Source organism: Stegodyphus dumicola, chromosome 3 (assembly GCF_044657685.1).
Source record: "Stegodyphus dumicola isolate Sdum_Otavi_A_Nest chromosome 3, ASM4465768v1".
NCBI lineage: Eukaryota > Metazoa > Arthropoda > Arachnida > Araneae > Eresidae > Stegodyphus > Stegodyphus dumicola.
The window spans coordinates 176029273-176043416 of record NC_140770.1 but is presented as its reverse complement, the minus strand read 5'-3'; the positions used below and the strand labels follow the sequence as shown (position 1 = coordinate 176043416).

General features: G+C 31.1%; 1 protein-coding gene across 6 annotated transcripts in view; it reads right to left on the bottom strand.

Moving 5' to 3' along the window:
- Positions 1-4267: 4267 nt before the first annotated feature.
- The window catches only part of Coprox (oxygen-dependent coproporphyrinogen-III oxidase), a 69893-nt gene continuing 60016 nt past the window's right edge, over positions 4268-14144 (bottom strand). For all 6 annotated transcript variants that reach the window (XM_035377523.2, XM_085813667.1, XM_035377524.2 and 3 more), the window contains 3 exons: positions 9613-9719; positions 7765-7867; positions 4268-4666 (listed from right to left, as the gene is read on the bottom strand). In XM_035377523.2, the coding sequence (XP_035233414.1) occupies positions 4580-4666; positions 7765-7867; positions 9613-9719 (297 nt within the window). In that variant the 3' untranslated portion in view covers positions 4268-4579. The remainder of the gene's footprint in view (positions 4667-7764; positions 7868-9612; positions 9720-14144) is intronic.

The window sequence follows — 14144 nt, the reverse complement described above, 5'->3', positions numbered from 1 at the left end:
TTCAATTGTTATTAATATGTTAACAAGAGCAATTCAATTGTTATTAATACGTTAACGAGTATTCCTATCTGACCTTAACAAAATTATTAAAAAAAAGCACCTATTCAATTTATCTTTCAGTTATTGTATACCACCTTTCAAAATTATCAAACTGTTCTACAAGGGGTAGAGCTTTGGCTCAGGCACTCTGGTGTCTCAAACACCATTCTACAGGTAGGAAACCTCGGTTATAAAATGAGGTAGCGAGGTAGGGACACAATGAAAACTGTCATAGGGAGCCTCGGTCATAAAATGAGTGCATCTCATCGAGGTAGAGACATAATGGAAAATGGATATCAGTGCGATTCCTGTCAGTACAATTGTACTAAAATCAGTTGTTTTCATGCTTGTGTAAAATTCGATAGCCTTTGTGTTGCATTTTCAAGATTTTTCTTGCTTTTATGTGAACGTGCCCACATGTGCCATTTTGTAGAAGAATCACATTTAAAGAGCCAAAGAGCCACATTTGGCTCACAAGCCACAGTTCGCCAACCTTCAACATATAAACATCAGCAAATTATCTCATCTTTTTTAAACAAGTTCTACCAGGTTTACTTCACCCTGTGCCACAAAATGTAAGATGCAACACGTGGTTTCAACATCATGGGGTGTTTCTCCATTATGGAAGATGTATTCAGTAACATCTGAGAGTGTGTTTGTTCAAGGATAGATTGGGCACAGTTGATGATGGCCTGGTCCCCACATCCTCTAGATCTGAACAGCCTGGATTTCATTCTTTGGATAGCACTTAAAGTTGTTGTATATGAAACACCAGACGAGCCTGAAATGGATCTAGGTGCAAGAACTGTCTGCACTGCTGTAGAAATCCAAGCAAATTCAGGTTTTTTTTTACCATGCTATCAGTGTAAAGTAGCATTGCTCGTAATGGTGGAAATATTGAACATCTTTAGTAACATTTTGAAATGGTATCATTTATTACAATAGTATATAAAATTTATAAGCAATAAATACTTCTGGCAATCTCTGTTTTGTGTCCTTTCATTTCTTTTAACTCTGATACCACTTTATCATGACATTTCCAATCACGGGTTGCTATGCAATTCTCAATCCTTTTCTCATATTATCAAGTTCGATATCAATATCTTGAAACTATATTTATATCTGATATTCGATATCTTGAAACTACTGGTAGAAACTAAAAACATTAAGTTTCTACAAATATTTATGGAACACCCTATATATAGGAATATAAAAAAGGAAATTTGTATTCTGGGAGGGTGATTATGTATAAATGTGCCACGTTTATGTAAGAAATGTTGATGCTATAATTTTGTGAGCAGTTTTCCACCAGAGCAGCCGCTCATGGCTTTATGCACAGAAGATGCATAGCATGTGTTAAAATACTTTCTAAACAAATTTAATATATGCTTCTCTAGATTTAAGGAAATGCTGCACAATTTGGCAACACCACCTTTGAGGGTGCGAAAGGAAATCCCCCTCAGGCAAAATTCCTCTAGGACTTGAGAAAAATAATCGAGTTACACATTTAGCTCTATAAAATGTCATCAAATCTTACAGGACACTATAGAATGCCATGACATTGAAATGTTATCATTGTGACATTGAAATGTTGTTATTGTGGAAATGGACCTATAAGTCCTTAATTTATATCTGGCACTAAAAACCTTTTGACAGTGTGTGTTTCAGTTGCTTCTTGTGAGAGAAGCTTTCCAAAATTGAAGATGATTAAAAGCTATCTTCGATCAACAATGAGCCAACTAAAGCTTAACGGCCTCACAATCTTTTCCATTGTAAATGCAGTAGCTAAAAACATTAATTTTTATGAAACTTTCAGAAATCACCCCCCCCCAAAGAAAAGGGTTTTAGGCACTCTCTCTCTCTCTTTTTTTTAATAGAAAAACTAAAAGCATTTTTTTAAACATAAAAAATGGCAGATTAATAAGCTTTTTTAAATATATGTTTGTCTGCTAGATCTATTTTCCTAATCATTTTCACTATTTAATTTTAGTTAAATAAATGCTTATGAAACTTATTTTGAAATTTTTTACAAGAATCATTCCATTAAGGGGGAAACCCAGGGAGATTTCTGTCGTGGGACTCGACAGGGTGGCAGTGGCCTAAAGATACAAAATTTGTAACTTCGGTTGACCATATGGTGAAGGTATGCATCTCAAAGCAATTTTTTTAAATTCATTTTTATTTTTTCACCAAATCTGTAATAGTTTACAGATTTTTAAAAAATAGCTATATTTTTACTTCCACCTTTCCCCTATTATACCTCTGACTCTCCTGATTCTCCAAGCATTCCAGATCTGCTCTTGATCAAGAATTAATTAAAAATAGTTGTTATTGACAAAGACTTATTTTTTCCATTAGTTGATAAATTGCACGTATGTTACAGAAATTCATCTTCCAGGTTGTTTTTTCTATTATCAATAAAAGTTTCATATGTTAAATACAGTTTCATTCTTAAAGACTGAAACATATTTTGTGCAGATTCTTCACTGAGCTACCCAGACATGGCAGGTGTTCTTGCACTTAAAAAATTGTCTAAACATGTGATTTCAACTTACTTTTATTATTTTAATTTCAGATCATTGTAACCTCATGTACTGCTAATGTATTCGATCTTTCAAAATCCTGGTCTTTTGTTCGCTTCCCTTCTTTTTAGTTCCTCTGATGTCCCTCATGGGAGTTGCAGACAAGATTCACTCATGTGACATGCCCCTAGGGCTTTAATAATCCGACAGATATAATATTAATGTCAGTATGTACTGAATGTAGGTTTCTTTCAAAGAAATAATATTGTAATAGTTTATCCATAATATAGTAGTTTATCCATAACTACTTTCATTTGTTATGTGTTACAGTAACTGCTTTGTTCGGAAATCAAATTACTCGGTTCAGTTTCTCATCTTGATTTTCAGATGATAAAATTGGTTTAAAAGAGAAAAAAGTGAAAAATTTCAGATTTGATATTACGCTGAAAGGGGCTTTTATTTCATTTATACACACATACACACTTTGAGAACACTTGGGGTAATTTCCCTTTGGGCTTAAAAACAGCATATCTTTAGAATTTCTGATAGAAAGTCTCACACACTGGAGATAAAAATGTATTACTCCATACCGTGTTGCTACTGCTCGCTTTGAAATCATAATTTTTTAATCAAAAGTTCGTTAAAGTTTTACAAAATATGAAACAGATAATAAAATTAATTTAAAATTGGAAATTCAGGTTTCCAGGTGCTCATATTTGGGTGAAAGCTCTTCTGGGCTAAAAAATGGGGGAATACATGATGAAAAACAATAAATAAAAATTCCAAAATATATTTATTAATATAAGTTAGACTATGCAAGAAATTATTGTGTTTGAAAAAGTTATGCAGTTGTTATGTGAAGGACGATTTAGTGTAATTTCAGTGCATTAAAATGTCTGGTAATACTAGGCTCTGTTTCTGGTTACTTGATTTTTGAGAAAGTAAAATAATTTCATTTTGAAAAAAAAAATTGTTTTTAACCTACTATAAAAATTTAAAAAATTCAAAGTCTTCTCTAATTATGCTTGACATATATTTCCAGTCATAAAATTTTGAAGGAACAGTATTAACACTAATAATATAACAATTTAAAAATATATATTGCTAACATAGTAATGTTACGGGATCGAAGCTTTTGAATTTGCTCATAAAATTCATTTGTAATTATTAAGAAACTCTATCTTTCTGACAATTTTATGAGGAAAAAAAAATAATATTAAATAATAAAAACTTTTTGCTATATTGATAAAATCCTTTTACCTCAAGAGCTAAATTTTCACAAAAGCTATAAATGCTTTGATTACATAGCAGTCCTGCAAATTATACATGACTTTCAGTAATATTTGTTTTGATGCATGCTGTATCCTGTTAGTTGTAGCTTTAAAAAAAAAAAAAAAAAAAAAAAAAAAAAAAAAAAAAAAAAAGGACGGCAAGCCTAATAATGTTTTCCAGATATATGTGGCATCTCTACTATCTCCATGCAACAATGATAGGTATGAAGTGAACTAATATTTGAAATTAAAACTGTTGAAATTCTGTCATAAACATTGCAAAAGTACCTACAAACTGTGATGGAATACAGAACTGTGTGTCTATAAAAGCAACTGTTAAGTATTAAATTATATAACTCTTTTATCTTAAAGGTAAATGCACATGGAAATATGTTGTATTAATCGTAGAAAATATAAAATACACATATAAAACTATACAATACAAACAATATTTATGTTTATTTAACTACAAAAAAGAATTTTAGATCACAAAAATTCATAAGAAAATTAATAAACAAACAAATCAGTGAAAAAACAAACTGTTCATAAAGTAAATCAAGTTGAAAAATAAGTAGTTTTGTATTATTGAGAATTATCATGGTAACTTATATTCTTAACAGTTATCAACCAGGTACAAGAGTGTATTTTCAGTTCTAGAACAATAGATTCTAGTGTATCACAGACTTTGTTTTTTAGGTAAATGACTGCTGTACCAGTATCAGTAATTTTTTAATATGAACAGAACTATTAAACCCAGTCTTTTGGTTTCTGTAATACTTCCAACAGCTTATACTCTTTAGATTTTTCATCTGGAGTATGGCAATACTGCCATTTCTGAAACGGAGAAAAAAAATTGTTTAGATAATATTTTTCAGATATAATGTCTCGCATAAAATCAGAACATTAATCATGAATTACCACCATATACACAAAAGGTGGTATTTTTAACAAAATGTACAGAAAATGAATATTCACCATATCTTCTTTAGTGTAAAAGAAATCATATACAATAAATATGAAATATATACAATATGTTTATCATAAATGAAGGAAGGAAATGTAAAATGTAATTTAATTGCACAAATAAATTAGCTACTTACAACATACAGAAAATTAAATTAAAAAAACTTAAATACTGTCACAGAGAGTAATATACCAGATAGAATTTAAAAAACTTCCAGTGCTAAAGAAATAGAACTAAACCAAGTATTTGAATGCAGCTAAGCCAAGTATATACAATGCATCTGGAAGAAAAAAAATGTTGGCGATCATACAGTATGCAATCTACTGCTTTTAGTTAAGTATTAACTTAGATATTCTGAACTTTATGTTCTTTGGTTAATTTCATTTTGTGAGTTTTTTGCACAAGAAAATCCTAGCCTTTATTTATCCAAATACTTTTAAACATGACAAAAATAAAATTGATAACTAATACACATAGCACTGTGTAATAAACTTAACAATGTTCAAATAAAATTAACATATGTTCAGATAAAATTAAACATACGTTCAGATAAAATTAAATAAAATACTATTTGATTAAACATATATTCATATGAAATTAAATAAAATACTATTCGATTAAACATACCACAGTAAATTAGAACAATTCAGATCAGACAAAATTTGGTAAGAAACAACATGCTGAAAATCACTAAGGGTGAGAGAATGCTATTTTCACAATTTTAAGTTTCCATAGCTCAATAAATGTCGCTAATTTCTAGATATTTTTCTTAGCAAATGCTAAAAATAAAAAAACCAGGTGATTTAGTAGGAAATGCGATTAAAAAAAATAGGAGACTTGGCAGCTATGATTTAAAATAAAATAAATGATTTCAACATCAGTCATAATAAAAATTAAGGACTGCATTACAAAGGATGCTTAAAATAGACTTATTACATATTCAATATGTTAGGTGAGATGAATTATTAAAGTTCTCGTCCACAAATCTATATTATTCATCCAATAAATGCAAACTAAAGTGGATAATAAAATAAAACTAACTGAAGGAAGACTTTCTATATGCAAGATTTAATGTAGTCTGATATAAGGTAAAGGTGAAAGCACTGAATGCAAAATAAAGACAAAAGAGTGTAACAAAACAATCAGTTCACAGGATATTCTGCAATAGCTGATTTTTATGATTAAAATAGCATGCAATTATTTTAATCTTAAAACTCAGCTATTACAGAATAAACACTGGATTGATTGAAATCAAACTAAGAGAAATCTGATAAAGCTGCACTCTTTTAGGGGGAGAAGGAATAGATTTTATTCTATGTTAGTATATGTAGCTATAGAAAATATCAAATATACATAAAATTTGTTTTTTAAAAATGGGGAGGTTTAAGACTAAGTATGCAAGAATGGTTAAGACGGCAGATTTTCCAGGCCATGAATAAATACATTAAGACTGGGATAGTAAAACTCAGACTTTCAAACACTGGAAGTTTTGAAACTTGAATATGAAGTAATGAAAACAGTCATAAATGTCCATTACAGAAAAGTACTCTGAATGCATAGATTTAAATACATAGATTTAAAATCAAACATTTAAAAAGTAAATTATTCTTTTAAACTTCTCACATACATGATTGTCATGTCTTTCTGAAGTTATTCAAAATAAATCTTACACAGAATTTCAGATTATATTATTCTTTCCAAATAAATAAATAAATAAATAAATAAAAGTCTTTACACACTAGGTTTTGGTTTGTTTATATTTATGCATGAGCTTGTGTAGTAATTTTATAATGTTAATATTTATCAAGATTTTTCCCTTTTCTGTAAAAAGCGATTTTATAACTAAACTTCAAATTTCTTTTATTGTTTTAATTTGAAAACTTAATAACTGTGTAACTAAAAAGAAGATACAATATTGTGATTTCAAAATTTTTTAAACAATTTTTTTCAGTTTTCATAGAATATACATTTTATCACGTTACTTACAATATTCAAAATCTACAAAGAACATGTTTAAGTCATACATACAAGTGATATTCTTTTTGCAATAAGAATTAGCAAAAAGAATATAGTTTGTGTGTATGACTACAATTCAAAGCCATATAAGAAGTTATTCATAAATTGTTTAAAAAGAAAACATATTATGTAAGTTATGTTATGCACTTTTGAAGCTATTATTTTTTTAAGTAGTTTCAAAAGTAATACCATTATTATAAGTTCTTTTCAATAGCTTAATTTCCTTAACTTTTATAATATTAAATCACTATTATTATTAATTATTTCAGTATCATAATTACTTTTCATTGCCTCACATTACAATTCAATAATTTGCCTCAACATCTTCCTTATGTTACTTTTGAAAAATCGTCAAAAGTAAAGGGGGGGGGGAATTTTCGATGAATAAAAAAATTTACACTTCTCGGAATTGACAATAAAGGGTGAAATCTAAGTTGCACAGATTTACCATACATTCATCAGTAAGGCCATGAAAGTTTTGATACATGATGATAATGTTGCTACGCAGTAAAAAATAAACTGCAATGGGTTATAAAAATGTTAAAAACAAACATAATTTTTTTAGAAACTCTCCTTCTAAACTTATCTCAGTCAATAGTTTTAATTGCTATTTATTCATACTTCAGTACAGTACCGTATACATAAAATGAAACACAGATACAAAACTCAATGAAAATTTCCTTTTGTTTGAACTTTTTGAATGAATGATAAACCTTCCTTGTGACTAGACACATACAAAATTAGCAAGATCTCAAGACAGATAAGAAGGTATCTTTTCTTTTTGGGGGGAGGGGGTAAGGAAATGGCACATTTTTACCTTTTACATCTAATTCTAATGCATTTAATCTAACACATTAACATCATAAATGTGCATAAATATTTTAAACATATTAATCACACAACTTAATACTAACATAGAACAGTGACTGAATAAGTAAAAAAAGAAACTTACAGCAAAAGGTGGCAGAGACATTAAAATACTCTCATATCTGGCTCCAGGAGTCATCAATCCAAATTTTGTTCCTCTGTCATAAATCAAGTTAAATTCAACATACCTGAAAAATAAATACATTTTGGCAAATTTAATTTTAAAAATTCCTATGCATATAAAATCAAAGACAGAAAACCTGTTTATATTAATAGGGAAAATGCTGCAAACATTAATAAAATCCTTTTTATTGCTGATTCATCAATATCTGTTAACTGCTTGATTATTCAAGCAATTAACAAAATGATTTTAACTAATGGAAAGCATGCAATGGCTGTCTACCAAAGGAAACATGCTTTTTGGGAGGATTTGGTTAAGGAGAACTTGCTCACATTACTCATGGGGACATTCACATTACTCATGGGGAAAAACTACAAAATTATCCATGCAACAAGTCTATTTGGCATGATTCAAGAACTACCAACAGTCAGTGGTATCAGCTCAACCACTGGTATATATAAGCTGAGAGAAACAGAGTGGAGAAAAATTTAGACCACTAAAAATGATACTTTTGCATTGCCAACGAATGATGTTCGTTCACTTTTTTCTTCAACTTTGCTAAATATCAAAATAATAGCATATGAATGTGTATTTATAATGCGTATTCACAAATACACATTCAGTCAATGCAAACATAATACAGATAGTAAACAAAAAAAACAAAAAAAAAAAAAAAAAACAAAAAAAAAAAAAAAAAAACATTACATACACATTTTGTAATTTAGGAACCTACCACTCTGATAACAACATATAATAAACTGTTTTCATTCTAAAGTGATACAAAACATTTGTCTCTTCTGCTCTAAGATGACATGTCAACTTCATATTTAATAAGTCAAAAAGCACAGGGCATTTAACTCTTTTTAGGAGGGATGATGTTACTCTAAGAACATTTTATCTCATATTGGGCTGTCTAACAAGAACCCAACTTCTGAATTTTCGTAACATCATATATCACATAACAACAGACTTGAAATGTAAAATTAAATACAGAATAAGAAATTAGCGAAAAATTCCTGCCCCTGTGAATTTTTCCTTTTATGAGCAAGATGAAGTTGCTGTTTACTAAAGATGTGTGCCCAGTTTCTTTGTTATCACATAAATCATCTCATCCTTAAAAAATACTCAAGAATATTTCCTGCTTACATCACCAAGCCTAACAGTCCCACAGAGAAATCTGGAGATAAATGTCAACTAAACGACATACCATATTTATTTAAGAACTAAACGACATACCATACTTCAGATTTGACAGGTCAATAAAATGTCTTAACACAAAAGAACAGATATAAAAAGTTCCCCAATATAATTTGAATTTCAAAAAATGATATGGTTTGTTAATAGGTATAGGAAGTAACTGTCATTTTTTTTTGTGCTAAACACGCATGCATAAACATTAAATGCGCATGGGTAAATAAAAAATTAAAAAAAAAAAATAATAATATTTATTTGTTTACTTTATTAAACATTTCTTTCGATGTAAGTTGTTTCGTTTTTTTGTGCTAAATGCACATGCATAACATTAAACGCGCATGCGTAAAGAATACCAAAAAAAAGTTTGTGCTTTGAGGTCCGCATTATAGATCATTCGGGATAATGGACATCCGGATTACGAACTTTGTACTGTACTTTGTAAGCTATAAATAGTAAAATCTGATTTTTTTTTAATCTGTAAATTTTTCACTTCAGTTTAAATGCAACTGTTATATTAAGTATAGCGCTGTGCTAACTTAAACATAAAACTTAAACTTAAATTAATTTGTTATACAAACTTCCTTTTATTGCATAGGATAAATAAGCATGACAAGTTACCTTCCTCTACGTAAAAGTTGCCAATGTCGATCTGCATATGAATATCCTTTGTCTTTATTCTTTTCAACAATTGGTATATAACTAGGAATTATGTTATTGGCACATGTCTAAAAGGGAACACAAATTAGTGAAATGTGCAAGAAATAAAAGGTTACAAATACACAAACATAAACAAAAGGAGTAATCAATAATACTACAAATTATATCAAGTCATAATACCATGAACTACAGAAATGAAATACATTGAAATTAAAAATAATGCCATGACATCAAGCCCAATTAAACATTTAAAAATTAGCATACATGCAATATGACCACAAGAAAAATATTATTTTTTTTATTCCTACATCGGAGAAGAGTCCAAGAACCAAACCATAACTCCACGTGAGCAGCCCAGTAGAATTTAAACAACATTAAAGTCAGCAACAAAGAAGTGTTTGTCTTGAAGATTAGGACACAACAAGATATGATTAAAATCCATATAGTCCCCTCCAGAATAGAGGGGCAGTCGGAAGAAGAAACAACACTTATGTGTCCATATAAAAAGTTGTAAGCAGTGTTGACTCTAAAGTTTGCAACCACAATGTGTCTCAGAATGTCTTGAGGAAAAGGTCTAATACAAGATTTTTCCAGACTTTTCCTGTGGCTTGAGTATTATGTAGCTTTTTGACCATCTTCTTTTTTATCATGGTACAAACTCTTTCAAAAGGATAAGAGTAAGACAGCTGAGATAATTTGCAAGCCTCGTTAGTGAGCCGATCAGCACATTCGTCGACCAGGATACTGCAATGGCTAGGGATCCACCGATAAGTAATTTTCCAATTTGAATTCAGGATATTGCTAACGAGACCTTATCCTCAAGACATTCTGAGTATGTGTAAAAGAAAGTCATGCAGAGTCATCATTTTGGTAGGAGCAAAGGGCCAAAACATGCTGCCTGAGATTCGATAAAAAAGACAATCTTTTTATAATTTGTGATAGAAGGAAATCTAAAGGCTTGAATAGCATCTATCTCAGCCTCAAAATTCGTTAATATTTAACCCAACTGCCACAGAGTCCTCAAAAGCGCCATCACAGTAAAAAAAGCTGAGCCGCACCATCAGGTTTAGATGAGCCACCCGTATAGATATAGAGCCAGTAGCCACTGGGATACAGAGTATGTATAGTCACCAAGGAATGTGCTTTTAAAACATTAAGTACAGCTTCATACTTTTTCTCAAATGTGACAAAAGAGAGGTTATAAGAAGGAAAGGCAAAATCAAAAGGCTAACAACTTGCTTTATAAAAGTGTTTGCAAACAAGGATACGCTATACGGTCAAAATTCTTTAATCCGGACTTGTCGGGACTTCAGCGATTCCGGATTATCGATTTTTCCGGATTATAGATCATCAGTTTAAACCTGGTAAGATGTCATGCAGAAATTATAAAATTAAAAATATGAAACCGTAATTTATGAAATAAAGAGCAATTATGATCTCAAGGGTATCAAAATTTACAAAAAAAAAAAAAAAAAAAAAAAAAAAAAAAAAGCGTAATATTTATTTGTTTACTTTACTAAACATTTCTTTCAACGCATACATTACGCATAGTCAAAATTAGAAAATTGCAACCAGAAAACTATTTCATGTGTACTCGTGATATTTATAATGACGAGGAATTTGGTTTAAATCATATCAAAGATGGAATACATCGAGATGAAATACTACATTTAGTAAGGAATTATAAGCTGAATAAAATAAAAACATCTGCCCTGAAGATAAGGATAGTGCTGACATATCAACTTCCAGTTCATTGTGTGCCGCAACGTCCCCCCCCTGCAGAGCAGCGTGAAATTGATAAACAGATTTCGGAATGATTAGAGGAACAAAGAATATGCCTTTATCCATGCCAATTCCACTTTTTGTTTGATAGACATCGAAACATGCTTTCGCTTTGCAGATCCTTTGGCAGCTCCAGCATCGGAAATTCTATTTGACATAATTGAAAGTTCAAGCTTACTTTTATAAAATTGCTCTAACAGTCTGCAAAAAATAATAAGTCAGATGCAATTCAAAGATTAAGGAACAACACCATCTGCAACATTAACTGAAATAGATAATTAGATAATTTTAGCTTAGCTTATACCGTCCATTATACATTAAACGTGCATGCGTAAAAGTATTATGCACATGCGTCAATGCCTATGCGCATGCGTGAACGCATTATGCGTTGACGCATGCGCTGAAAGTTTGTAGCTTTTGAGGTACGGATTATAGATCATTCCGGAATATGGGTGTTCGGATTAACGACTTTTGACTGTAGTTTGTTTTGACGTCTACTGCAGCAGTGAGGAAAGTCCTGTGCATTTTTAACCTGGGTTGACTAGGAAAGCAATTTCTCCAATGGGCTAAGGATAATCTCGGGCACCTTTCAGACAGTTTCAAGAGTTGCTTGTTTCTTCTAAAAATTACGGGCTCATAGGTGAGTTTGAACTTCCATTGCAAAAATCAGTCTAGAGCAGCAGTCGCCAACTGGTGGTCTCCGATAACCTTTTGCTGGTCCGCAGAAAAATTGGGGCATTATTTATATTTTTATGAAGATTCAGTTTAAAAAGTGATGAGTAACAAAACCTATTATGGAATATGGATTACCGTAATTTCCGGAAGAAAGGCCACATCAGCGTAAACGCCGCACTCGAGAAAAATGGCATGAAAAAAATTAAAATTACACAGAAACGCCGCAATAGATTAAATTGCGTGTGACATCGTCGTGGGCCGTATAGATGCAAAAACTCAACCTAAGTCCTGATATATGACATACCAGTTAAGAAAAATGCATGAAATGAAACCATAACTCAAAAATAAATTAAAGGTAAGAAATGTATAGCTTCTGTGCTGTTTAGAGACATTTTCAAAAATTTTCCGCTCCCTTCTTACTTAAAAACTATCCAACAAGTACTTGTACCCAAACTGATGGGATCTGTATTTGGCAGAATGCCAAGAAAAATCCATTCATGCTGAAGGGGAAATACATTGCCAGTGAGTTCGTTATTGCGAGGCAGGTGGAGTCGTGTCCGCCTTTGAAAAAAATTGCAGAAAAGGCAGGGGTGGGGAGGTAATGGGTCCTGGAAGATTCATCGAATGGCAGAGGAGAGAGACTATTCAAACCGATGAGAATGTTGATTTGAAAGGGAAAAGAATGTTATTGTTCTGAGATCTCGTTTAGGATGAATAAGGTATGTAGGTCCGTTCAAGGGAAAGAATGTAAACAAAATAACGTTCGCAAAAAGCAACTGAGTGGTCTTTTGTGTGGGAACAGCACCAGTCTATGCACAATGACAAGGCCATCCAAACTATGTACAATGGCCATCATAGGAAATATTTTATTTTTAGTGCTCCTAAATGCCGCATGGGTTTAAACTCGTAAACGCCGTGGCGTTTCTTCCGGAAATTACGGTATATATTTTTTTAAATTTTAGCTACTACTTTTAGCCAAATTCCTTCTGAATTTAGAAAATTTTAAGATGTATCTAGCAACATTTGAAAGTGAGAGTTTGCATCCATGGATATGCTGCTGTTATCAATAATAGTGCAAACTGGAATTTTCTTTCCTTTTGAATTACAAACATATACTATTGTAGTCATTAAGAACACAGCTTTTCTCGGTGTCAATAGGTAAAATGATGGACTTTTGTGGATGAAACTTAATGGAATTATAAACAAGAATGCAGATGGTTCATTCACATTCTTGTTTATAATTTCATCATTGGAAGTTTCTGTTTTTGTTTTGTCTAACTGTTGATGGATGGCGCCATTGCCGACTAAGCGATGATTATTATGTTTACATTAATTAAAAATTGGCGGCATAACACTATCAGTTTATTGATATTGCTTTGCGTTTGCTGATTTGCTTTTCGTGAAGTTCCTTTTTAGTGATATGGAAATGTGAAGCTTTCTATTCAAGAAGGTTAGATTTTTGTAATTTTCATGTAATTTTTCAATGTGAATGAAATATGTGTAGTTTGCTGATTATTATTGTATAAATGTATTTACCTTTCTTTTTTGCAATTCATATTAGAGGTCTGCCAAATATAAAATTATATATATAATGGTCCATGAAGTTCTAAGGGTTGATGACCGCTGATCTAGAGCGTTAGGTTCCAATGATGATTTTAAAAACATTATTTTGAACTCTATCCAAAATTTCTTCACAGCACTTTGGGGTAGTGGCAAAGATATCATCTCTGCAGTCGAGAACAGGTCTGATTTAAGTTCTATAGATGACAGTGTTTAGGGTCTCTTGAGTATATCTCCAAGAAATACCACAGAATTGTTTTAATAATTTTAGTTTATCAATTCCCCTATGGACCATCTCCGTTTTAGTTGAATGATGTTTCCAATTTAGTTTATTGTCAAAGTAAGCTTTGAGATAGCAAGCATCACTCACTCTTGTTACATTTATTTCTTTATATAAGAGAGACACAATATGCAATTTCATTGAAAGGGTAAACAGTTTGCAAACCGTTTTACTTAAATTTACCTCCATTTGATTC